General features: G+C 37.6%; 4 protein-coding genes across 4 annotated transcripts; all 4 read left to right on the top strand.

Annotated features, from left to right (window-relative positions):
- Positions 1-127: 127 nt before the first annotated feature.
- LOC137715726 (small nuclear ribonucleoprotein SmD1a) lies at positions 128-2422 on the top strand. The gene is made up of 4 exons (XM_068455067.2): positions 128-265; positions 376-452; positions 1890-2081; positions 2200-2422. Exons 1-4 carry the CDS (start codon positions 252-254, stop codon positions 2259-2261), a joined length of 345 nt encoding a protein of 114 aa, XP_068311168.1. The 5' UTR covers positions 128-251; the 3' UTR covers positions 2262-2422.
- Positions 2423-3430: 1008 nt separating this feature from the next.
- Positions 3431-3905, top strand: LOC137716499 (outer envelope membrane protein 7). Its single transcript, XM_068455957.2, is given in 2 exon segments — positions 3431-3608; positions 3611-3905. Coding segments are annotated over 2 exon segments (225 nt in total). The 5' UTR covers positions 3431-3538; the 3' UTR covers positions 3766-3905.
- A 2536-nt stretch (positions 3906-6441) lies between these two features.
- On the top strand, positions 6442-6903 carry LOC137714644 (uncharacterized). Its single transcript, XM_088690189.1, has 2 exons — positions 6442-6531; positions 6586-6903. Exons 1-2 carry the CDS (start codon positions 6442-6444, stop codon positions 6901-6903), a joined length of 408 nt encoding a protein of 135 aa, XP_088546315.1.
- Positions 6904-20975: 14072 nt separating this feature from the next.
- On the top strand, positions 20976-24649 carry LOC137716310 (F-box protein At2g27310). Its single transcript, XM_068455749.2, has 2 exons — positions 20976-21458; positions 23436-24649. The coding sequence occupies exons 1-2, from the start codon at positions 21454-21456 to the stop codon at positions 24568-24570; spliced, it is 1140 nt and encodes a 379-aa protein (XP_068311850.1). The 5' UTR covers positions 20976-21453; the 3' UTR covers positions 24571-24649.
- The last annotated feature ends 2046 nt before the right edge of the window (positions 24650-26695 follow it).

The following is a 26695-nucleotide window of genomic DNA, read 5'->3' on the forward strand; positions in this document are numbered from 1 at the left end:
CAAAATTGAATTATTTTTTTCTGAAAGGCAAAAAAAATATAAATTTTTTGAGTCAATCATGTTTTGGGCTTGAATTTCATGAATCAGCTTAAACATTAATGGACCCACATAGGCCCATCTTGAGGCCCGCTCTGTCCTCAGACGGCATCATATAAGGCGCCACCGTATCAGGTCACCCTCTCACTCTCCCGCTTCGTTTGTTTGGTTGAAGAAGCTTCGAAGCCCTAGCTGTCGTCACTGTTATCACCACAATGAAGCTCGTCAGGTTCGTCTTCCTCTTCAAACCCTAATTCCTCTTCTTCCTCAGTTAAAAGCGCCGTTGGTTTTCCACTGATTGCCTCTTTTTTTTTTTATGTTTTTTGGGAAATTTTGCAGGTTTTTGATGAAGTTGAACAACGAGACAGTGTCGATCGAGCTCAAAAACGGCACCGTTGTGAACGGAACCATCACAGGTATACTTCTCCTTTCCTCGCTTTACTCTCTTTCTTTCTAATTTGTTGAATTAGGTGAGGTTTTTGGATAATTAGGGCTTTACTAAACCCTAGGGTTTTGATTAGGCTTGGGTTTGGAATTTCGTGTTTATAGAAGAAGTGGGTCTTGTTTAAGTTTAATTTCGGTTCCGTATCACATGTACTGTGTACAAAGACTGAGATATTTATAGTGAAACATGGAATGCACAATTTGTCGTTTTTACTCTGTGGAGCATCTCCAGTGAACTGAGATTGTATGTTTGTTACCTCTGGATGTTTTTAGAATTAAGGTTTTGCTCATCCGGTGCTATCATTTCGTATAAATCGGCTGTGGGGAAGAACCGCTCAAACGTTGAATCAGTGCGGGTTTAGCGTATACTAGGGTTGCAATTAAGTCTAATTTTGTTGAGTTCTTAATGTCTTATTCAGTATAAGTATGGTATGTACATTGTATGTTAAATGTGTTGAATGCTCAGTAATTTTAGTTTTTCTACTTACGTAGATTATTCGGTGAACGGGATATGTCCAACTATCTAGAGTTCGAGAATCTTGAATGATTTTCTTACTTGGCATTGGGTACATTTACATCTAAAGAGGTCAGGATTGTTTTAAGACCATTGTTTTCTATAAAATAGTTGTAGCACACAATTTTGAAAGGTTTCCACAATAGATTATTATAGTGTATATGTTTATTTTCCCGGCATCTATATCGTTGTGATTTCTGATAGAGAGAATTCCTGGGGTGTTCTTATCCTTTATGCTGAGAACAAACATATGCCAAAATCGGTTGTGTATTTCAAGATGCTTCTATTTCCTTTTGAAGTTGGTGGCTCAAAGACGCTTGCAAGTGTGCTCAGCATTGGGTTCCTGAGAGTTGGGATGTAGTTTTGCTTTATCTCTAAACTGATGCCATTTTCAGCCCGTAATCTGCACGAGCACTCATGATTACTTCCATGTATTGCATGATAATCAATATATTAGCTAACCAGAAGCTTCAGAGTATCTGCAGAACACTCGATTTTAAAATTTGGAATGGCAAGGATATGCTTTCAAGTTAGCGCTCACGTAAAAGACGTTAAAGCTTATGATACCTTTTCGTATTTTAGACAACGTTTGTAATGAAAAATACGACCATTGCTGTACATAATACAAATTTGTCTGCGAAACAGCTCTAGTTGTATTACAAGTCTCCAAAGGAGATCCTTGTGTATTGCATAATAGCATCCAGTAAAGGTTAAAAAAGCTTCAGCTTTTTTTGAATGGACTGCCCTGTAGAGATAAATTAAGAGATTTAACTTAAACTTTTTAGATAGATTATCATCTTAATCTGGATGCACACTTCCACATGCGTTGTTTTAAACTACCGTACAGGAAGGGAAAAGTAGCTGTTCTGATTGGTAACTTTGCTTGTCGTTACAGGTGTGGATATCAGTATGAATACTCATTTGAAGACGGTGAAACTTACACTCAAGGGGAAGAACCCAGTGACTCTGGATCATCTCAGCGTGAGGGGTAACAACATCCGGTACTATATCCTTCCTGACAGCCTGAATCTCGAGACTTTGCTTGTTGAAGAGACACCTAGGGTCAAGCCCAAGAAGCCAACTGCAGGTACTGCAAACTTTGTGTTTATCATATAAACTCTCTGAACTTATTCATTCCTCTGCTATCTCGCAGTCCTTGCCATTAATCCTCTAAATGTGTTTCCTCTGTTTATTTTCAATTACAGGGAGGCCTATGGGACGGGGGCGGGGCCGTGGACGTGGTCGCGGACGTGGCCGTGGCCGTTAATTTTTGCGACACCGGGTTACGTAAACTCCTCTATTGGAAGGAACTTGTCATTGTGATCTTGGAGACGTTAACTGAGTTGCGGTACTGTACTTTAATTTGTTGTCTATGCCCAGTGAATTCTTAAAGTTCTGTTAAGAAGTTAATCAAATATGCTTTTGACATCTCGTATCTCCGGTGCACGACGAAATGTTTTAAACTACTTGAATTGCAGGTTTTTAAACAAAACTACGGTAAGTTGAGTTGGCATGTCCCAATTACCCTTTTTTTTTATTTTTTATGAACGAACGATATCATCTATACTAAAAGGTGGGAAAATGGGTAAAATCTCGCACTAGGCTAGCTATAATAATATGGTTTAAATTCATCTTGAATGAAAATCGAACCTAAAATCTTTTACTTACAAGTGAAGAAGAATATCATTAGAGTGGTTCTTGTGCACTATTGTACCACTAAGTGTAATTGGTCTAACACTTACGGTATGGTTAGAAGTGTATTTAAAACAACAAAAAGTGTTTGTAGATTATTAAAAGTGATTTGGTCATGTTCGGCAGAAAAAATTAAAATTGTTTGTAGGTTAAAAAAACACTCAAAATGCTTTCTAAAAATAGCACATTCTTTGAGCTTCTTTGAGTAAGCACTTCAGGGTGGACCATTTTTTTTTTTTTTTTTTTTTTTAATGTAAAAATTTCAATGTGCTTCTAGTATAACACTTTACTGCAACTGATTTTAAACAAAAGTGTTTTTAAAAGAAGCAATCCAAATGAGCTGAAAGTGTTTTACAAGAAGTCAATAGTCGATGTCGTATTGTTACAGCAGGGAACGTTTTAGACTGTTTTTGTACAAGTGTTTCTTGAAAGCATGTGGTTCTGTATAAAACTCTACTAACTTCAAAGTTGGAGGTGATCATCATACGGGATGATATACTACATGTAATTACATAAATTGTAGGATACGTGTGTCAAAAAGTTAATAACTTAAAAAATAAAAATTTTCACTACTTACATTAAAATACATGATGTACCATCCGTTTTCCCGTCACAATTAAAAATTTCTCCACCATTTGGTCATACGCAGTTAAAAGCACTTTTAGAAATTAGACTGCAAGTCCAAACATACGCTTAGTAAACAAGAAGAGTTAACTCGACATCGTATTCCCATGCCGGTTTTTTGATCCACTTGTTACCAAACAGGGGGACAAAACCCGAAATCCCAAACGAACCGTCCATATATTTTCAAATTCGTCAAACTTTTTCAACCGGAAGAAAAAGAAATCAGCGATGGGGAAAGCGTCGGGAACGAAGCAAGCGGCGGTGGTGTTCGGAGCCCTAGCCGTCGGCTGGCTGGCCATAGACTCGCCTTCAAGCCCTTCCTCGACAAGGCCCGCGCCGCCATGAACAAGTCCGACCCGGCCCGCGATCCCGACGAAGACGACGCCGTCAGGGCCGCCGAGGCCGCCGTCAAAGCTGCCGATACCGCCGCCGACGAAGCCTCTGGAACTCTGTAAGGTAGCAGACTCCGAACACTACTACTACTAGTACAATCTACACCGAATCGATAGGCAATAACACTGTAGATTGTGGAATCTTTGAATTCGAAATTGTTGGAATTGAGGAAATTACTGGCTGGCCGGTCAACTTTTTGATCTCTCTCGATTTATTTTCTGATTTCTGTTTAATCAATTTTACTTAATGCTTGTGAAATTAGGTTTTAGATTTTAGGGTTTAAGATTTGATTACTGCAGTTGCAATTTTGCAAAGAAGGAAGAGCAGAGTGCGACTTTTCGTGGAAGAGAGGTAGATTGTTCTAGAAATCCTGGGTTTTTGGGCTCAGCTCATTTGACTTGAGTATATAACACTATCCGTAAAGCCCATAAGAACCTATGTTTTGTGGGTTGGGTTGGGTTGAGGAACAAAAAATAATGGCTTTATATGTGGCTGTTATTATTATAGAGGACCGGTTTGGAGATGTTTTTAGAATAACTGAAAACTCTTTTGATGAAATTGATTTTAGATTTCAAAGCACTTTTAAGTGTTTTTTTTAGAAGAAGCATCATATATATGCTTCTTACAAGAAGCATTTAAAGTGTTTTTTCAGGATTCACTTAAATTTTTACTGCGAATTGATTTCAAAATATTTTCATAAAAAACGTTTTCAGTTATTTTAAAAACACTGCAAAACGCACACAAGTTGGGAAGGGGACTTGAACATAGGAAATTTGCATACATCTCTTAGTCACTTGAGCTCTAAGTTTTGTCGACCAAAATAATGATTTTGGTCGATGAACTTATCATAGGTAGTAAATTTGGCTTTGGCCCAAACTTATGATCTTCTTCCTAATTGTCCACTCAAGTTCTAAGCCTCCGCTCTAATTTTTTAAAACGTGTCAATTCTTTTCCCCCCCCTCCCTCCTTGCCCCATTTGTCAAATTGGTTGCATTTTGAGTTAATTTCTATGAGTGCTACTAGACGCACTCCAATGTCTTATCTTTCAACCCACATGATAATCTTATCCACCATACAAAATTAAAAAAGTAAAATGTTATTTTCCCACCCATCATTATTTCCAAAATAACCATAATATATTTTTTAAATAACTCTAATATATCTTTAAATAATATTATAAATAAATAAATAAAAATAGAAAAAAAAATGAAAGAAAATGCAAGACCTAAGATCTAGACATTCATCATCTACTTCACAGAATCACACATAACGTTGTCCTGCAGAAACTTCGGATCCCCAAACCACTTTTCTTCCTCCTTTTTTGTCAAAACCGCAAATCTCACACTTAATTCTCTTTTTTCTTCATTGAAGTTTCTCTCCTTCATCTAGCACATGTCTATTCCTTCCTCCAACCTTTCCGTTGATTTTAACCCAAATCTTTCCCAACCTCTTTCCACCAAAGATATCACACCCCACCCACCATTATTTATTTATTTATTATTTTAAATTATTTTTTGTTTTTTCAAAATTTTAGTACTGAATTAAATAGGGGTTTAAAAGTCTTCTTCTAAAATGATAAATATGTTATTAACATTTTCATTAAATGGTGGGTAGGGAAATAAGACATTATGGTGGGAATATCACCACTCATTTCTATTAGTAACGCTATTCGGAAGGGACGATAATAACCCTTGTTTTGAGGGTAGCTAGACAAATTTGACGATGGGGGCAAATTGACACATTTTTAAATATTATGAAGCCCATAACAAAACCGAAAGTCAAGGGAAAATTGGAATAAATCAAGAAGGATTATGAGTATGTTTCATTGAAATGAGAATGATTTTTTTTATTTTTTTTTTTATTTGCACACTAAGCGATAGTAGTTTTCATTAACACACACGAACACAATTATAAAGATTGTTGTATGAGTACATTCTCTAGTGACCAATACACTAATCTATAAATAACTCGAATAAATAAGCATAAACAATAAACTCCTAACGGCTCCTACAAGCACTTCCGTACCAATTTGCCACAAAGACAGCAAGCGCAGAAAACCTAGATTGAGGCGAACATAAGGTTATCTTCAACCGAGGATTGGCCAAATGGCTCGTTTTAGCCCTCTGGCCCTTCAAGATTCTCCAAGATATTAATATTTTAATGAACAGTACACGACCATATTTGCCTCCATCTCCAACCGAGGACCAGAGGCCAGAGGGCTCGTTTTAGCCCTGTCACAAAAAACCGTCTTCAACGAGGATCATAGGGCCAAACATAATTTATTATTTAAAAACTACAACTTAAATTCAAATCCAACAGCTAAGTGACGTCAGCTAGCTGTTGGTAGCTGACATCATGTTAACGTTAGCTAGCCGTTGGTAGCTGACATCATGATAACGTCAGCTAGCCGTTGGATTTGAAATTTTCTTTTACTATAAATAGGGTGGATATTGGGCCATAATTCACATAATTTTGAATTCAATCTATTTCAATTCAAGTTTGCAATGAATTCCAACTTTGGATCTTCTTCGGATTCCAACTGGGGATCCTCATCCAATTCCAAATTGGAAGCAAAATGGGCGCAAATGAGACGAGAAAATGAGGAATGTGATGAAGAAGTTCAAGTAAGGCGCAACAAACAAAACATAGCAGCAACCATAGTGTGTCAGCCAACTGAGGAACAACCTCAATAGGGTGGCTCTATTGCTGGTCGCTCTTACAAACCACGAAACAGAGCGATGTCGCATGCCAATTTGATGAACTACTTCAACCCCAACTCGGTGTACACAGAAGATGATTTCAAACGTTGCTTCCGGATGAGGCATCATGTCTTCGAGCGTTTACTTCGTGATGTCCAGTAAGTCAATCCATACTTTCGACAGAAGTTGGACAAAGCAGGCTGTGCTGGTTTCTCACCTCATCAGAAGGTTATTGTTGCACTTCGAATGATGGCATATGGCTCCCTAGCTGATTTGATGGATGAAATTCATGGTATGTCTAAGTCTACATGCCTTGATACTCTTCAACAATTCTGTGACACAATTATTCAGGTTCACAAAGACGAGTACCGCCGTAAGCCAAATCAAGAAGATCTGAATCGGCTCATTCGCAATGTTGAAGACTATGGGTTTCAGGGCATGATAGGGTTATTAGACTACATGCATTGGGATTGGAAGAACTATTCCACCGGATGGCAATGAGGCTTTAGCGGAAAGTCGAGAAAGCCAATTGTTGTGCTAAAAGCGGTTGCCTCATATGACACATGAATTTGACATGCTTTCTTTGAAGTGCCTGGATCCTAAAATGACATTACAGTTCTTGGGCGTTCACCTTTCTTCAATAACTTGACAGAAGGTAAAGCACCTCAACTTCACTACTACATCAACAACCGTCAATACAATATGGGGTATTACTTGGTATATGACATCTACCCAAACTGGACAACACTTGTCCAAGCAATTCTAAACTCTAGGAATGACGTAGAAAAGTTGTTTACATTACACCAAGAGACATACCAGAAAGATGTTGAGAGAGCTTTTGGTATTCTACAAGCACGGTGAAAAATTATTAGCTAACCAGCAAAATGGTGGAGTCGAGAAAATTTGGACTCCATTATGATGTCTTGCATCATATTACACAATATGATAGTGGATGATGAGCGAGATAAGTATATTGATGGAGAGTCTGATGACGACCAAGAAGATCCAAATAGGTCAAGAAAGGCTCGTGCCAAAATATATGATGGGCCTAATTTACCTTTCAATCCAAGAACTAGTAGTATCTCTATAAATGAGTACATGAGGTGCTATAGAATGATACGTTCTCGTGCCACAAACAAGTACCTACAACATGATCTTGTTGGACATCTTTGGGCCAAAAGAAGCATGGAGTATGCGTTTAAGTTTTATGTTGTTAAATGTTTTTTAAAATGTTGTTTAAGTTTCATGTTGTTAAATGTTTTTTTTTATTTTTATGTTGTATAATTTGTATGTTGGTTAATGTTATTTAATGTTATTTCATATTGTTTAATGTTGTTTCATGTTACTTAATTTAATATAATGTTCTATAATGGCTTAGGAAATTATAAGAAAAAAATATAATTTAAAAAAAATATGAAACAAATTTTGTGAAATAGAAGTTATAGGATAAAAATAGAATTTAAAATAAAATAAAGCAACTATGTGAAACAGAAGTTATAGGAAAAAATAGAATTTAAAAAAAAAAATGAAACAAATTTTGTAAAATAAAAGTTATAGGAAAAAACAGAATTTAAAAAAAAAAAATTAAAAATGGAAGTTATAAGAAAAATTTTGTTAAAAAAAAAAAAATTAAAACTATAAAAAAAAAAAAAAAAAAATTCAAATGCAACGACTAGCTGTCAGACAGCCGTTGCATTTGAATTTTTTTTCTTAAGCATTCATGTCGGTTATAACCGACATGAATACATTTATATTAAATAATATAAACGTATTCATGTTGGTTAACCGACAGGAAAACTGAATTTTCTAGCCAACCCTGGGCAAGCAGTCAGCCCTCTAGCTCCGATTTCGTGGGACCCTCTCAGATTCCAGAGCCCTCTGGTCTAGCCCTCGGTTGAAGATGGTTTTCGGGCTATTTTCGACCCTCTGGCTCTCTAGATCCTTCGATTAGAGATGACCTAATGTTATTATAGTTGGCAAGCTAGAGAGAGGAAAAAAAAAAAAAAAAAAAAACCATTGCTGATAGCGATACCCCATCAATTGCTAGGCAAGACATCACCTACTAGATGTGGTACATACGAAACATACACTAATGCGAGAACAGAATCCACCGTTCTCTTATATCCACCGACCAGTTTCTTTCTACCTGAGACGATATTGCATCTGCATCTGTAAGATCCACCGCTCCTGCAAGCCAAGCAAAGTGAAGGTGCAATGAATCTAGCCAAGTGAGGGCGGCGACGTCGAAAATTAGTGAAGAAGAACAACACCATTTGAATCAGGTGTGGGAGGTAGACTCACCCACCAAAAACTAATAAACCAACCACAAATCATGGGTAAACCCTTGAAAGGAGCACCGCCGAGGGGGAGAGAGGGTTATGTTAGATTTTGAATTTGGGGTGGAGGTTTTATGAAAGCCATGAAAACTTGGTTGGTGGAGGAGAAGAGGTGTTGGGCCCCGCACCGATGAAGGGACAGAAAAGGAAAAATAAAAGGAAAGGTCGACGGAAGCAGTTGTTTTTTATTTTTATTTTTAAGGAAGGTGGTGGGGTGGGGTTGGGGAGAAGAGGGAGCAAGAGGCTAAGAGGAAAGGGAGGAGAGGCTGTTGTTAACCATAAGTCGGAGCAAGGGGCCAACGGCTGAGGTTGGGAGTAGATCCAAGGTTTGGTTTTTCGGGAGGTATATAGGCCATGGGGAGAGAATGGTTGTTGGTTGTTCATGCATGGAATAAACTATTTTGATACGTGATTATTTAGATATAGGATAAGTAAGTAATATTAATGTGAGTTATGTGTCGCATCCCGGTCTGGGGCAGATCACTTCGCGGGCTTGCTGCACCACCGTAGCACGATATTGTCCGCTTTGGACATATCATTCTCTCACAGTTTTATTTTTGGGAACTCAAGAGCAACTTCCCAGTGGGTCATCCATCATGGGATTGCTCTAGCCTCTTTCTCGCTTAACTTTGGAGTTCTTATAGAACCTGAAGCCAGTGAGCTCCCAAAAAACCTCGTGCTAGGTAAGGATGAGAATATACATTTAAGGATCACTCCCTTGGGTGATATGGGATGTTACAATCCACCCTCCTTATGGGCCCGACATCCTCGTTGGCACACATGCGGCCAGGGTTAGGCTCTGATACCAATTGTCACATCCGGGCCCGGGGCGGATCACTTCTCAGGCCCGACCTACCACCGTATCACGATATTGTCCTCTTTGGGCTTACCATTCTCTAACGGTTTTGTTTTTAGAAACTCACGAGCAACTTCCTAGTGGGTCACCTATCATGGGATTGCTTTAGCCCCCTTCTCGCTTAACTTTGGAGTTCCCATGGAATCTGAAGTCAATGAGCTCCCAAAAGGCCTTGTGTTAAGTAGGGATGAGAATATACATTTAAGGATCACTCCTCTGGGCGATGTGGGATGTTACAATAAATGGTAAGCCTAAAACGTACAATATCGTGCTACGGTGGTGGAGCAGGCCTGGGAAGTGATTCGCCCTGGGTCGGGATGTGACAATTGGTATTAAAGCCTAACGCTGATCGATTGTGTGCAGACGAGGACGTCGGGCCCATAAGGGGGGTGGATTGTGAGATCTCACATCATCTAAGGGAGTGATCCTTATATGTATATTCATATCCCTACCTAGCACGAGGCCTTTTAGAAACTCACTGGCTTCGGGCTCCGTAGGAACTCCGAAGTTAAGCGAAAATGGGGTTAGCAATCCCATGATGGGTGACTCACTGGGAAATTGCTCGTGAGTTCCAAAAAACAAAACCATGAGGGAATGGTAAGCCCAAAACGGACAATATAGTGTTACAATGGTGGAGCGGGCCCGGGAATACCAAACTGACACACCCTGACCCGGAATGTCTACTAGGACCCCAAATCGAACTGTATTGGCCGACACCTGGAAGGTGATGAAGCCATAAAGTGTGGTAGTGTATAAAATGATAAATTTGAACCTAAAAGTGTCTAAATACCAGAGTGCGCTATGAGTGGGAACGAACCCATTTCACACGCGATGTCAAAGCATAAGTAAAGTACAATAGTGTGGGTAAGAATCATACCCTTAAAAGTAGCTACCAATACTAAGATTAGCCATAGATCCTCGTCAATACGGACTTAGAAGTTATAACCTGGAAGGGTACAAAACAGAAAGTGTGAGTAAGTAGTAAAACCAAGCTTCCCAAAACTATTAATCTAACAGTAATAACCCCTCACTGTAAATCTCTTATCGTTTTCCATAAAACAATACACATATATATATCTATATATCCACCCATGGAAAAAATAAATAAATAAAATAAAAAGGCCAAAACAACGGGTATGCCATGTCTATAGACTCTACAATGCATTAACAAGTAGGTCAAATGAACTTAATCGATATAAAATGATACATCAACCGGAATCACCTAACGTGACCCGTACGACTGTACTCATATCGCATCAATCAATGCTAGCATATAAGTCGGGAGTCACCTCTAGTGACATGTACGACTTATCCATATCTCATCAATCGTCCCTGCACACGAGTCGGAACCACCTCTAGTGTTCTGTACGACAGGACTGGGTATAAATAAGTACGCTCAAGTGCTACGATCACGTGAAGACTGGGCGAATAATCGCAGGTCACCTACGAGTCGGAACCACCTATAGTGGTCTGTATGACAGACCTGTGCACCTACCTTGAGTCCAAGGTGAGCGTAAGGCGCGGGAGGTGAACATCAAGTGAAGGACTGTGCCCTGACCACGGGCGGGAGCACTAACACCGGGGTGCAGGTTTATGAGCTCTCAATGCATCTTAATATAACATGTACAACTCATGGGCAATCACTCGAAGCCAGTAAACTTCCAAAAGGCCTCGTGTTAGGTAGGGATGAGAATATACATATAAGAATCACTCCCATGGGCGATGTGAGATGTCACAATCCATCCCCCTTAGGAGCCCGACGTCCTCGTCGGCACACACGCGGCCAATGTTAGGCTCTGATACCAAATTGTCACATCCCGGCCCGAGCGGAACCACTTCCCGGGCCCAACTCCACCGTAGCACGATATTGTCCGTTTTGGATCCCGACCATACCCTCACGGTTTTATTTCTAGGAGCTCACACGAGAACTTTCTGATGGGTCACCCATCCTGGGAATGCTCTCGCGCGCTACTTGCTTAAGTTCGGAGTTCCGATGGAACCCGAAGACAGTGAGCTCCCAAAAGACCTCGTGTTAAGTAGGGATGAAAATATACATATAAGGATCACTCCCCTGGACGATGTGGGATATCACATTATGTCTAATGCAATAGTAAACACATAATTAGGCTTACAACTCTGTTGACACGAGTGAGGTCGCTAACCAAAAAGGAGGAAGATTTTAGTATTTTTGTAAAAGAAAATAAGCGAAAGGAAAAAAATTTGGAAGATTATAGAATTTTTGTAAAAGAAAGTAAACGAAAGAAAAGATGCTCATCGAAATTTCTTTCCTATATCAGGACTAGCAATGTACGTATGACTTGCATACACATTCATAACTTTTTACGAAAAAAAAATTATGAAGCTAACATCTGCATCAGCAATCATATTGGCACCATTCATGAACTTGATCTGTCAATCTCGTCAGCACCGCCAATGTCCTAATCCAACACCTTTCCATTGTCTTACCAGCATTTGTATTTAATATGTTTTCCATTCATCCACTGGGTCAGTCTATAGCCTTCGACCCTACTGCTTGAGAATGGCTTAGATGGACGGGGATACCGCAATAGTGATGTTTTGATGCAGTAACACAAAATTATGTGAAACGAGATTTACATATGCTGGCATGTAAAGTGTCGACGGAATTCCAACTCCTGATGTTTCCAAACAATGTTTCTTTTCCTCGATTTGGTCACTCTCTCATCTGCTTGTCATCTTTCTTCATGCATTTCTTGTGATTCTTCTAAATTTAACCCAGATAAGATCACAAAAGTAATGGCTTTCATTCGCCTCTGTCAAATTTTTTTTAAAAACAAATTCAATGAAGGTAGGAGTGGTCAGTCCGTCATAACGTGACTCATGAACATATGATTTTAATAAACACCGAGTTAACGCAAGCTTCATTATGTATAAATTAATAGCTAATACAACCCAATGACCGTGAATTACAATGCGTTACGAAAAATGACTTCTACTTTCACCCTTGTATTTTGTGAATCACATTCTTAGTATATGTACTTAAGTTAGAGACAATATCGGTGATATTAGTAAGTGAAGCATGTTGAGCATAAATTCTTTATCATGATTTACCAAAAATCTATGACCTTTTATCAATTTGTTCACTTGAGTCTCAACTACTTTTGTTGCTTTTTGTAATCTTTTAAAATGCGTCACTTCCTCCGTACTATCAGACCAAAATTATTTTCTGTCCATTTATGTTATCAATGTCGTTCAATGAGAAAAATTCTCTTTTTAACAAAATGTTGACGAATTGACAAATTTTGAAAGATTATAAAGTACGTATGACTTGCATTACACTTTCATAACTTTTTACAAGATAAAATTACGAAGCTAACATCTGCATCAGCAACCATATTGGTACCATTCATGAACTTGATATCTCAGTCTCGCCAGCACCGCCAATGTCCAAATCCAACATCTTCCCATTGTCTCTTGCCAGCATTTGTATTTAATATATTTTCTATTCATCCACGTGGTCTGTCTATAGCCTTCGACCCTACTGCTTGAGAATGGCTTAGATGGACGGGGATACCGCAATAGTGATGTTTTGGTGCTGTAACATAACATTATATGAAACGAGACTTACACATGCTGACATGTAAAGTGTCAACGGAATTTCAACTCCAAATGTTTCCAAAGAAAGATACGTAAGTGTCCACGGAATTCCAACTCCTAAAGTTTCCAAACAATCTTTCTTTTCCTCGATTTGGTCACTCTCTCATCTGCTTGTCATCTTTTTCCATGCATTTCTTGTGATTCTTCTAAATTTAACCCAGATAAGATCTCCAAAGTAATGGCTTTCATTTCATTCGCCTCTGTCAATTTTTTTTTGAAACAAATTCGATGAAGGTAGGAGTGGTCAGTCCGTCATAACGTGATTCATGAACATATGATTTTAATAAACACAGAGTTAACGCAAGCTTCATTATGTATAAGTTAATAGTTAATACCACCAAACGACTGTGAATTACAATGCGTTACGAAAAATGACTTCTACTTTTATTCATGTATTTTGCGAATCACATTCTTAGTTATAAGTAGTTAAGTTAGAGACAATATTGGTGATATTAGTAAATGAACTATGTTGAGCGTAATTTCTTTATCATGATTTACCAAAAATCTATGACCTTTTATCAATTTGTTCGCCTGAGTCTCAACTACTGTTGTGGCCTCCTGTAATCTTTTAAAATGCGTCAATTCCTCCGTACTATTAGACCAATCTCATTTTTTGTCTATTTATGCTATCAATGATGTTTCAATGAAAAAAAAACTCTCTTTTTAACAAAATTTGACGAATTGAAATCACGTTCCAATCTGACAGGCACTAGGCATGAGATATTAGAGGAGACATTAGTTTGGGGACAAAGATTTTTTTTGGATACTTCAGTAGTATCATTAAATTGTTATTTAAAAATTTAAAGATTAAGATATAACATTAAAATATTCAGAATAGTCGATATTCCGAGTCACCTTGTAATTTTTATCTTTATATATATATAGAGCCAGGAGGCCCATGTGGGGTCACCGGCTTCCCCAAAAATTTTAGGACAAAAATGTCTACCAAACAAAAAAGTTAAAAAACAATCCAAAATAATGCATCAAATAATACAAGGTATTTTCGTCATATAAACAGTGTTTTTTAATAATTAATTCTTTTTGTACATTATTATTTTTTAATTAGTACCTCACAATAGGTTAGTAATAAGATGATTCAATCAGTTGTTTATTAAATATTATTTTATCTATTTTTAAACATGTTCAAAATATCTTAAGAGGCGTGTAATGATAATTATAAAAAAGGTCTTTCGCACGCACATAATAATACATTTAAAATGTGTAAGTCGTGCGTAACAAACTGTCCGAAAGCCAGAAGCCGAAGGCCAATGACACTAGCTAACCAACTGAGAGAGCTACCCTAGATGAATTAGTTGCGGCAAGAGCGGCTAGTTCACTAGCTGATAGAGATGCCGGGAAAAGCCATCTTTTTCTCAACAATATCTTTGTCATTTGATCCAATAGCGTTCCGTTAGATAGGAACAGTAAAAAATATCTTCTGTATATTCGTGAGCGCATACATGAAGGCCAGTAGAAACAAAGGAAAGCAAACCATTCAAACAAAGGAATGCCTCTCTCGAAATCAAGGGATGATAAACGAAACTCGAATTTGAAGACCATGATGGTATATGACTCATGAACAAGATCACACTCTCACTCTCATAGGCATGGGCATGTCCTTATCCAATATTTTTCCCCATCGTCTTACCAACTTTTTGTATTGATTTAACGCGTGGCGAGCCCACAGCCTTTGACTCCATTTGTTATGTTTGCAACGTGTCATGCCAATTCCAAACTCTAAAATATTTAAAAATATTTCTTTACCTCGATTTGGCCACCGTGCATCTAGTCATCTTGTTTTTTTTTTCTCCATGCATTTCTAGTGACTTCTTTTCTTGTTTTCTAAATAAATTTGTCGGATGAGATATCAATTCAATAGCAATGGCTTCCAAGTTCCAGCTGTTTTTGGAAAAGAAATTGGACGAAGGTGGGAGTGGTCAGTCACTCGTAACGTGACTCATGAACACATGATTTGAATAAACCACAAAGTAAATCCAAGTTTGTTTATGGCCTAAGGTAATACTTAACGAGTGTGATATTCATACATTTATTTTTACTTCTTTCATATTTTTTTTGTTTTCGATCGTTAGATCGGATGAATTAAAAAAGATCAACAGATAGAAATTAATAAAGTGTGTGTGAAAAGTAAAAAAATGATGTGTGAATAGCACACCCCAATACCTAAATGACTCTAATCATGAGATACTAGAAATCGTAGCAATGGACAGGTTGTTCTTTGTGATCAACAACTCACGGGTTTGATTTGTAGAAATAATATCTTTGTCATTAAAGAATAAAATTGCAAACAATAGATGTTTTCCTCCTAATCATTGAAAAGCAAAAAGTCTTATTGACTTGAAGGCGGTCCACAACAAAATCGTAGCAAATAGTCTCATATATCAATATATTTGTCAATATTATGACATTGTATAAATGGGGGAGGAGGTGGATTGAAAAAGGGGTAAAAACCATTTTTATGGAGAATAAAGCCTCGATATCAACCTTTCACCCTGGTGTCGTTGGGGATGGGGCAGTGGTGCCTGGTTCCTTGGTGGCTCACTCTCCATCCTTCATTTTACTCTTTTCCAATTTTAATTTTATTATTAAATCCAATTTTAAGTTTTTTCTAATTTCATTTTAATAAATAATGAATATTTTTAAATATTTTTAACTGGAAACTAACAGAAGTGAGTAAGATTGCTCAGCCCCTGCATATAGTATCGATGATTTGATACAGATCTTAGAACTTTTTCCTTCGTATGTTTACCAATATTAATGTAGTATAAACCATTAAATGGAAAACATTATCGCCCGTTACTATATATCGTTCATGTAATTTGCGTTTAGAGTATCTTCAAACCAACTAAAGACTTGTGTTACTAAACTAAATGATCATGTCCAAATACATTGATCATGTAAGAAAAATAATTTTTCCCTCCAAATCCGAGAATTTGTCTGCAAGTAAATAAGAAACACAAAAATGTCGGTCAAATTTTCCAATGAGTTCATCAACAACACCCATTCTTTTCCTTCTCTCTCTTCCTCCTCTTATCCTTGAGAAGAATAGGAATCACCATACTTCAACATGGCTCCACACTATCCTCCCGTCAACCCTGCTTCACATCGGCCTCTCATCCAAGCCCATATATGAAAACACTGCTTTTAATTGGTTTAATCGTGGCCACCGCACCTGCATTTTCTTATTAATTCCTTGATTATAAAGAATTGACGATGTGATGCGATTAGACACACAACGACTCTTATTAATTGAACTTTGATGTAGACACATAATGACACTTATTAATTGGCTTATACAAAGGAAAATATTACTTTTAAACGATGTTCTATGGTAATTTACACTATAATAATAACAACAAAGTCATATTTTCACTAAGTGGTGTTGTATTTGTATGGTTCTTATAACGCTAATACGATCGATTTTGCGCCAAGTCTTTTAGCTCTAAGTATTTTATGTTTTTTCTTAGAATCTCTTTCTAAGTCTTTCTCAGTCTTCTCTGCCCCTTTTACCCTAAGTATGTGCCACATAATCGTAATACACTAAGACCTACTCCAACTGTGACATCCCACATCGTCCAGGGGAGTGATCCTTATATGTATATTCACATCCTTACCTAGCACGAGGCCTTTTGGGAGCTCACTGGCTTCGGGTTCTTGGGAACTCCGAAGTTAAGCAAGTAGCGCGCGAGAGCACTCCCAAGATGGGTGACCCATCGGGAAGTTCTCGTGTGAGTTCCCAGAAACAAAACCGTGAGGGCATGGTCGGGGCCTAAAGTTGACAATATCGTGCTACGGTGGTGGAGTGGGCCCTGGAAGTGGTCCCCTCCGGGCCAGGATGTGACAATTTGGTATCAAAGCTTAACCCTGACCGTGGTGTGCCGACGAGGACGTCGGGCCCCTAAGGGGGGTGGATTGTGACATCCCACATCGCCCAGGGGAGTGATCCTTTTATGTATATTCTCATCCCTACCTAGCACGAGGCCTTTTGGGAGCTCAATGGCTTCGGGTTCCATGGGAACTCCGAAGTTAAGCGAGTAGTGCGCGAGAGCACTCCCAGGATGGGTGACCCATCGGGAAATTCTCGTGTGAGTTCCCAGAAACAAAACCGTGAGGGCGTGCTCGGGGCCCAAAGCAGACAATATCATGCTACGGTGGTGGAGCGGGCCCGGGAAGTGGTCCCCCTCGGGCCGGGATGTGACAATTTGCTTTCTGGGAACTCACACGAGAACTTCCCGATGGGTCATCCATCCTGGGAGTGCTCTCGCGTGCTACTCGCTTAACTTCGGAGTTCCCATGGAACCCGAAGTCATTGAGCTCCCAAAAGGCCTCGTGCTAGGTAGGGATGAGAATATACATACAAGGATCACTCCCTTGGGCGATGTAGGATGTCACAATCCACCCCCCTTTAGGGGCCCGACGTCCTTGTCGGCACACCACGGCCAGGGTTAGGCTTTGATACCAAATTGTCACATCCCGGCCCTGAGCGAATCACTTCCCGGGCCCGCTCCACCACCGTAGCACGATATTGTCCACTTTGGGCTTACCATTCCCTCACGGTTTTGTTTTTGGGAACTCACGAGCAACTTCCCAGTAGGTCACCTATCATGGGATTGCTTTAGCCCCCTTATCGCTTAACTTCGGAGTTCCCATGGAACCCGAAGCCAGTGAGGTCCCAAAAGGCCTTGTGCTAGGTAGGGATGAGAATATACATATAAGGATCACTCCCCTGGGTGATGTGGGATGTCACAATCCACCCCCCTTAGGGGCCCGACGTCCTCGTCGGCACACCACGGCCAAGGTTAGGCTCTGATACCAAATTGTCACATCCCGGCCCGGGGGGGGATGACCACTTCCCGGGCCCCCTCCACCACCGTAGCACGATATTGTTCGCTTTGAGCATCGACCACACCCTCACGGTTTTGTTTCTGGGAACTTACACGAGAACTTCATGATGGGTCACCCATCCTGGGAGTGCTCTCGCGCATTACTCGCTTAACTTCAGAGTTCCCATGAAACCCGAAGCCAGTGAGAACCCGAAGCCAGTGAGCTCCCAAAAGGCCTCGTGCTAGGTAGAGATGGGAAATACATATAAGGATCACTCCCCTGGTCGATGTGGGATGTCACACCAACCCTTGTAATAAAACTCAAAATTTAAGTTTTAAACCTATTTCAACTTGCTCCCTTGGGCCAATTATGAGTTTTAACCCAAAACTCATTTTTTGGGCAAACTTAGAGCATAATTCCATCTGAGATAGTGGTTTACGCTCCCATATATGCGTATTTCTTTTAGTTTTTTATATTTATAAATTCATTGAATTTAATGGTTAAAATCTAATATGAACAAATCCAATGGTAAAAAAAGAAGAAGATCTAACAGTCCAAATTTGAATCCAACGACTAAATTAATTAAAAAAAACAATTCGTTCATGTGTTTCATATTTTTTTCATAGTGTTCCACGATTTTCATGGCGTTCGTTTAGTGATTTTTTAATATTTATCAGAACCTAAATATTTTTTGGTTAAAATGTTCATAAAATTAAATTAGGATAGTCAACTTATTTTTTATAAAGTAAAGAAAAAAAATTATTCTAAATTCATTCTTTAATAATTTCGGAATAAAAATTTAACCCATAAGACCAACTCCAATGGTGGGCTTTAAGCCAAATTACCCTCCAAAATTTCCCCCCAAACCAACTCCAACCCAAAGGGAAATTTTGGGCTAAATGCTAAATGTTAAACCAAAGCCAAATTCTCCTCAAAATTTAGCCCAAAAATCGGGGTGGACTCCACCCAATATTTATCAGAATTTAAATTTTTTTTGATTAAAATGTTTATAAAATTAATTTACAATGATCTACATATTTATTTATTTTTTTAAAAAATTAATTTAACAAAAAAAAAATAGCCTAAGTTCATTCTTTAATAATCCGGAACTAAAATTTTAGGCTAGAACGGTTGGAGCAGAAAAATTGTTTTTGGACTAAAAAATTTGGCTTTTAGCCCAACCATTGGAGATGGTCTAAGAGGAATAAAAATTTAACCCATAAGAGTTAGAGTAGAAAAACTATTTCTAGGTTAAAACCTAAATTTTTGAGTTAAAACCAAGGGTTGAAGATGACCTGAAGGAAGGAAAATAGTATTTGTGACCGACAACGTGGTTTGAGTCGTAGAAATAGTCTCTTTGTCAATGAAGAGTAAAGTTGCGAACGATAAACGTTCTTCTCCTAATCATTGCAAAGCAAAAAATCTTGTTAGCTTGAAGTTGATCTCCAATAAAATTATAACAATAGTCTCATATGTCAATATATTTGTCAATATTATGCCATTATATAAATGGAGGAAGAAGTGGATTGAAAAGCGGTAAAAACCATTTCTATGGAGAATAAAACCTCGATAGCAACCCTTCACCGTGGTGTTGTTGGGGATGGGGCAGTGGTGCATGGTTCCCTGGTGGCTCACTCTCCATCCTTCATTTTACTCTTTTCCAATTTTAATTTTATTATTAAATCCAATTTTAAGTTTTTCTAATTTCATTTTATTAAATAATGAATATTTTTAAAATATTTTTAACTGGAAACTAATTAACAGAAGTGAGTAAGATTGCTCAGCCCCTGCATATAGTATTTGATACATATCTTAGAACTTTTTCCTTCATATGTTTACCAATGTTAATGTAGTATAAATCATTAAATGAAAAACATTATCACCTGTTACTTTACATCGTTCATGCAATTTGCGTTCAAAGTGTCTTCAAACCAAGTAAAGACTTATGTTACTAAACCAAATGCCTATGTCCGAATACATTGATATAGATCAATGTAAGAGAAATAATTTTTTCCTCCAAATTCGAGAATTTGTCCCCAAGTAAATAAAAAACACAAAAATGTCGATCAAATTTTCCAATGAGTTCGCCAACGACACCCATTCTTTTCCATCTGTCTCTTCCTTCTCTTATCCTTGAGAAGAATAGGAATCACCATACTTTACCGGCTTTGGTGTCAACGTTGGCACCGAACATGGCTCCGCACTATCCTTCCGTCAACCCTATTTCACATCGGCCTCTCATCCAAGTTCGTAATAGAGAAATAAGAATGGAAGTGTTATTGACACTTCAAAAATCTCATTATACACTCCTCACAAGTGTATTTTTCTTTCTAAATATAAAAATTTGGAATGTAGAATGTGAATTTTAGGATGCCAACAACAATTTCCAATAAAAAATAGAAAAAGAAGAACATCAATGGTCGACAGAGCTTCAAATGCATTCACCCAAAAAAATGGAGAGGTGCCCTAGTGGAAACAAACATTCCCCTCTGATTTCCCTGATGGTGGCTATGGCCATCAGATTTTAATTTTTCTAAATTCTTTTTATTTATTTAATGACAAAGTTGTTTCGATAATTAACTCCATTTATAATGCACATTAACCTTATTTATCTAACAATGTATTCGAATGGGCGTTACTACCTATTTAGTATGAAATCAGTGGTTTAAATTCACATTAACAGTACACAGCAAATTGATAAAGTTTAAGCCCATATATTTAAGTCGTTCCTCCCGAGAAATTCTTCAATGTGCTAAAAACACAGCTTGATACATCAAATGTTATAATATAATTATTATTATTTTTTTAAATATCCAATCATTTTTTTTTAACACTTAATATTTCACACCATCTTCTAATCATACTAAAAGATATTTTATACATCAGACCGTCTTTTCGCCATGCTGAAAAATCCCTCCAATCCATACACGAGAAGGTTAGAAGTAGGTATAAATGAAGGTATGGTTGGTCCAATTAATTCGTTTGATGAGTTGGCAATAATACTTGAGCGGTTTATGAATAAGACTGGATCGCATCCACAGGAGAGACAAGGTAGAGAGAGAGAGAGAGAGAGAGAGAGAGAGAGACCCAGGCAAAATCCTATATCTTGTAGTTTCGTGCCAAACGTAAGAGAAGGAAAAGGCACAGTTCACCGGTAACCTTCCACCAAAGACATATTGGAAATTGGAAGTAGAAGGAAAGTGACCAACAAACCTGTTCGATTTGATTATTAAGATATCGTCGTATTCTGCCATCTGGGTTCCTCAAAGGTTCCGCAAAGGTTTCTGCTTTTCTGTCATCGGAAACCTCAAAAACTCAAAGGTCGAATCTTTGATCATGTTTGGAGCTTGTTTGTTGTTCGTGTGAGTTCATGGCTGATCAATGAGGTTAGTAAAACAAAACCCAGTTCCTCTTTTTCTTTGTTTCTTAATGTTGATTATGCAAATGATTAGTTTCTGGTTTGTGTGATTAAGGTTTGATCTTGGTTTGTTTGATTAAGGTTTTGTTCTTGTTTATGTGGGAATTTGTTTGTTGTTCGTGTTTTTTATTTGGGTTAATTTGTAATTTGGTGTTTTTTTTTTTATATATTTTCAATGTGTTTTTCCTCAACAAGTTGGTGCCCATTTCCATCTAATTTTTTGTTTGTTTATTTTTCTGTTGCTGGTGGATTTTCGTACATCAAAGTTTGTAATTTTCTGTTTTTTAGGGTGTTTTAGATTGGAATATTATTTATTTGTTTTGAAGAGACAACAAATGGAAGGACCAGAAAATGGTGATTTGGCGATAACATGTTGTTTTATTTTACCTAACTTGGTACTCTGTCTGAAGGACCAGAGCTGTTTTCTTGCCCCTCAAAATTTCCACTTTAGTGTTTAAAATATCGATATGCAAATTTCTGGAAATATCGATGGACATATCGATATAAGTTGCTTTCAATGGAAATTATAGAAATTTGTAATGGGGCAGGTATATCAACACATCCAAATTTAGTCGAAATTAGAGAAAATTTTCTCAAAAAAAATTCAAAAGTTCGAAATTTGCAATGGGTTCCGACAAAATTTCTAAAGTGAATCGGTGAGTATCATCGATATTCATTGATTTCCTTATATTTCACTGATATAGGGTGAAGTTTGCATTTCAACCCCCCTCCATGTCAATCCTTGATTTTTCAGATATTTCGATAGAAATATCGACAATTTTGTAAATATTTTAAACACTGCTTTTAATTGGATTTGGTCTTTACTGGTTGTAGTACTTGATCATATATGTCGCAAATGTTGGCGTGCTGCATTGGCTAGAGCGGATTTGCTCCCCCTCTTTACTTGAGTTCGAATCTCCCTTCCCGCAGTATAGATTAGTTCAAAGTAAAATATCGTATGTATCAAATAGATGAAGTACATGTCTCATGCGTCGGAGATATGATCAAATGTGATGTATGGCTATCCATGTTGTTATTGATTTCTCCTTATATTTTGGGTCATGAATTTTAAAGCTAAAGAACAGAATGTTCTTGGGTTACCTCTTGTTCCAAATTTTAATTTATTGCAACGGATCATGTTTGTGAGAGCGAGTGTGCATCTTTAGAGGTGTTGGTGGTGAGGAAGTGATACTAATTGTTGTTTATTCAGTTATACACTCATCATATCCTATTGAGAGTATGAATGTTACATTTGATTGTTCATTCCCTAAAATCCCGAATTCCCAATTTGTGATGTTCCGCGACTTTATGGCTTCACCTTATCACACAACACTCACTCATTCAATCTGCAAGTATTTTGGTCCTCCTCTCTTGTTTTTGTACGTGTTTTTTTCACGGAAAAAGTATAATTTGACAGTGGTTTTTACTTCACTTTTGAAAGTCAAGAGCGATGGCTGGATCGGTTTTCATAGGGGATTTCGTATTTGTGAGAGGAATGTAATTCTAGTTATAAAGCTTCGGCTTAAAAGAATCTGAAGCTTGAAGCTTCTGATTCGATTAGATTTTTGGATTTGTTGGTAGATTTTCTGTTTTCTTTTCTACTTATTCTTTACTTCTCTCTGTTTTTTCGGAAGGACTTCAGTTACAACCAGACTGTTCCTTATAGAAACCCTGTTATCGGTCCGTTCCCGTGTCAGTGGTTGATTAGCTATTGTTGCTTTCCGTAACTAAAGTCTGTGAAAACTCTAGGTGAAGCAGATTGTCAAGTAGTTCCATGGTATGATATTCTTGAATAAAATGTTTTGCCCCTTCATTTGATGGCAATTGGTGATGTAACTTGTCTTACTATTTTGTGATTATTTTTAATGTCATATAAACTTTATTCTGCGGTTATCGCGAGAGCTCTTGTTGAATTTAACATTTGCATTGTTTCCGTGATGATCAGAGATCTATTGCAAATGTCAGTTGCACAGGTCGAGAATATGGCATCTTTGAACACAGACCTTTTCTACGATATATTGAAGCGTCTTGATGGACCAACTTTGGCTAGTGCAGCATGCGCCTGTGCAGCATTCTGTTCCATCTCAAAGGAAGAAAGATTGTGGGAAAATGTGTGCTCTTCTATGTGGCCTTCCACTAATCGGGAAGACGTCAAGAGTTTGATACTATCCATTGGTGGATTCCGAAAGTTCTATGCAGATTGTTTTCCCCTTATTGTAAACAAGGAAGTTTCCGAGTATCAATGGAATGACTACCTCGAGTATCCTGAAGAATGGACTGAGGCTGAATACTATGGTGACATGGATGAATTCGAAAGTATTTCACCATCGGATTTTGTTTCTCTCGTGGACATTAGGTACAAGGACAAAATAATCTGCTCAAAAGTTCTTTGGGGCATTCCGAATGCAAATGGCTTCAATGGTTGGTTTTACAACTGCCCTTTTCGGATCGATCTTCTTACTTATGCAGATAGAGATGATGACAACGACGGTGAAGTTTTCCTCTCTGCTGCTAACGGTCTACCACCGATCACATCTATGGAGACAGAAAGGAAGGATGGGAAGTTATGGAGGGGGCTGCGAGATGGACTCCGGCTTAGTTGGATTGTTGTAAATAGAAAAATAAAGCAAGCTGCTAATCTTGCGAGCTGGTGCCCTCTCGGCGGTCAAAGACATTGGCCAACGGACAAGGATTTCGTGATTCGCTTTGGATCCATTCTTCCCGCCAGAGACATCCTTCCGTGTCAAGTAGTAGAATGCATCCTCAGTATGAAGTTCAGAGTGATTTGCACCGAAGGCGAAGGTGTTCAGACAACCCTCAAGTTAACGGAACTAAGCATGCAGTTGGAAGACATGGAAGGCTCCCACGTCAACGGAAGAAACAGTTTGCTTATTCTCAAGGAAGCGCTGAGCTGCCGGCGGAGCAAAAACTACAGCGAAGTTCTCGAGTCGTGTCACTTGTACTCGAAAGTACAGAACGAGCTGAAAGAGGAGAAGATGAGGAATGAGAGCCGGTTAGATAGGCTCTGTATCTTGAGCGGCATTGCCGCGTTCATGTCCTTCTGTTACTATGTTTTGTGACATGTTTAACTGAAACTGCTGTAACAAAACATTCCACGTTCGTACTCTTCAGGTGAACAATTTTCCGTTTGTGGGGCAATTTTCAATTTTTCGGGTCCCCATATATATATATATATTTTTTTTTTTTTCAGTTTAGTCGGTTAGTTTTCAATTTAAATAATAATAATTACTTAATAATTCAGGTGCAAGTTACAATTGTTAAGATGGAAGATCCATCTCTTCGAGAAATTTTTAGTTATGCCGGAAACACAAGATCACGTGTTTTAATAGGAATTGTGGGAAATTTTATTTTTTAAGTTATTAACTTTTTAGGACACATATCTACTATTTATTTAGTGACATGTGATGTACCATCCCGTTTACCGGTTACACTGAAAAAACTAAACTTATTTGACCCCCTTAATCTTCGGTACACACTCATCTTTAATTATAGTTATCTAATTGAATAATTAAAAATAAAATGAATAAGATTAAGGCAAATCGCCTTCACTCTCGAGGTTAAGTACCTGCCTCTTGGTGTCCAATACCCAATGATCGGAGGAGTGGGAGGCGAAGAGAGAGAAGATGGTTGCTTAGTTGTCAACGACGTTTGTTTTCTTACAAATCTTTATGCTGGTACACCTTCGAAACAAGAGACTAAAGACCTTTCTGGATACGCTTTAAGAAAAGACCATGTAAGAGAGAAAAAATGTGTTTATTATTTCACATGAAATAATAACACTAAATATCGAACTAAGTGGCGAATTTGTGAATTTGTGTAATTGTAATCAAATTCTTGTTTTTACTTTTAAAAAGGGAATGTAAAGTGCCATAAATTAATTATGCAAAACTACATTCTTTAGGTGGTTAAGCAAAAAAAAAAAAAAAAAAGGCTGGATGATTTAGGGCTTGTTTTTTTTTTTTTTTTTTTTTTTTAAACTAATGAGTAAGGAGTATTTTAGCTACATTCATCGTTTTTGAAATTATAAATTGTAATCAAGTTAAATACCAAACAATACCTTAATTTATTTGGGTTGATCCCAAATTTCAGAAATGTGGGGGTATTAGAGCAAATCAACTATTTTGTCAATCTCACTCAGATCATTCAATGCCACATCTCTATCTTTTGTTTTCAGCTTTGGTCTTATCTACTATTTATTTTTAATTTTTATTTCAATCAAAATGTCATATTATTTCCTTTTCAAATTGTCATTTTAATTTGTGAGCGTCCTTTTTCATCATTGCCCTTATTTATCAATTTAAGAAAAAAGACAGGTCCATTGACTATTCTTGATAAAATAGAAGGGTGCCTTGACAGTAAGAAAATCACATGAACGAAAAGTCGCCATTCGTGTTTAATCGTGGCCACCGCACCTAACTTATTTTTATTATTTCCTTATTTATAAAGAATTGACAATGTGATGGATTTAGACACACGACTCTTATTAATTGAACTTTGATTTAGAAACATAATGACTCTTATTAATTGGTTTATACAGAGGAAAATATTAATTTTACAAACAATATTCTATGCTAATCTATACTACAATAATAACAATAAAGTTTTATCTCACTAAGTAGTGTCGTGTTTGTATGGTTCCTATAACGCTAATGCGCTCGATTTTACGCCAAGTCATTTAGCTCTAAGTTTTTCATGTTTTTGTTCTTAGAATCTTTTTCCAAGTCTTCCTCAGTCTTCTCTGCCCCTTTTACCCTAAGTCTGTGCCACATAATCGCAATACACTAAGACCTACTTCAACCCTTGGAGTAAAACTCAAATTTTAAGTTTCAAACTTACTTCAACTTGCTCTAACCCTTGGGCCAATTATGAGTTTTAATCCAAAACTCATTTTTGGGGCAAACTTAGAGCAGAATTCCCTCTGAGTTAGTGGTATGGCTCACCATATATGCGTATTTCTTTTAGTTTTATATTTATAAATTTATTGAATTCAACGGTTAAAATCCAATATGAACAAATCCAACTGTAAAAAAAATAAAAAAATAAAAGATTTAACGGTCCAAATTTGAATCCAACGACTAAATTAATTAAAAAAAATTCTTTCATGTGCATCATATTTTTTTCATAGTGTTCCACGAGTTTCTTGGTGTCGATTGAGTATTTTTTTTAATATTTATCGGAATCTAA

Source organism: Pyrus communis, chromosome 3 (genome assembly GCF_041283825.1).
Source record: "Pyrus communis isolate YQ-2024b chromosome 3, ASM4128382v1, whole genome shotgun sequence".
NCBI classification, from domain to species: Eukaryota; Viridiplantae; Streptophyta; class Magnoliopsida; order Rosales; family Rosaceae; genus Pyrus; species Pyrus communis.

Coding starts and splice junctions, on each gene's coding strand:
- LOC137714644 (XM_088690189.1), top strand. CDS start 6,442: ATGTCGCATGCCAATTTGATGAACTACTTCAACCCCAACTCGGTGTAC. Junction 6,532..6,585: donor GCTTCCGGATGAGGCATCAT/GTCTTCGAGCGT, acceptor TACTTTCGACAG/AAGTTGGACAAAGCAGGCTG.
- LOC137715726 (XM_068455067.2), top strand. Junction 453..1,889: donor TGTGAACGGAACCATCACAG/GTATACTTCTCC, acceptor TTGTCGTTACAG/GTGTGGATATCAGTATGAAT. Junction 2,082..2,199: donor GCCCAAGAAGCCAACTGCAG/GTACTGCAAACT, acceptor TTTCAATTACAG/GGAGGCCTATGGGACGGGGG.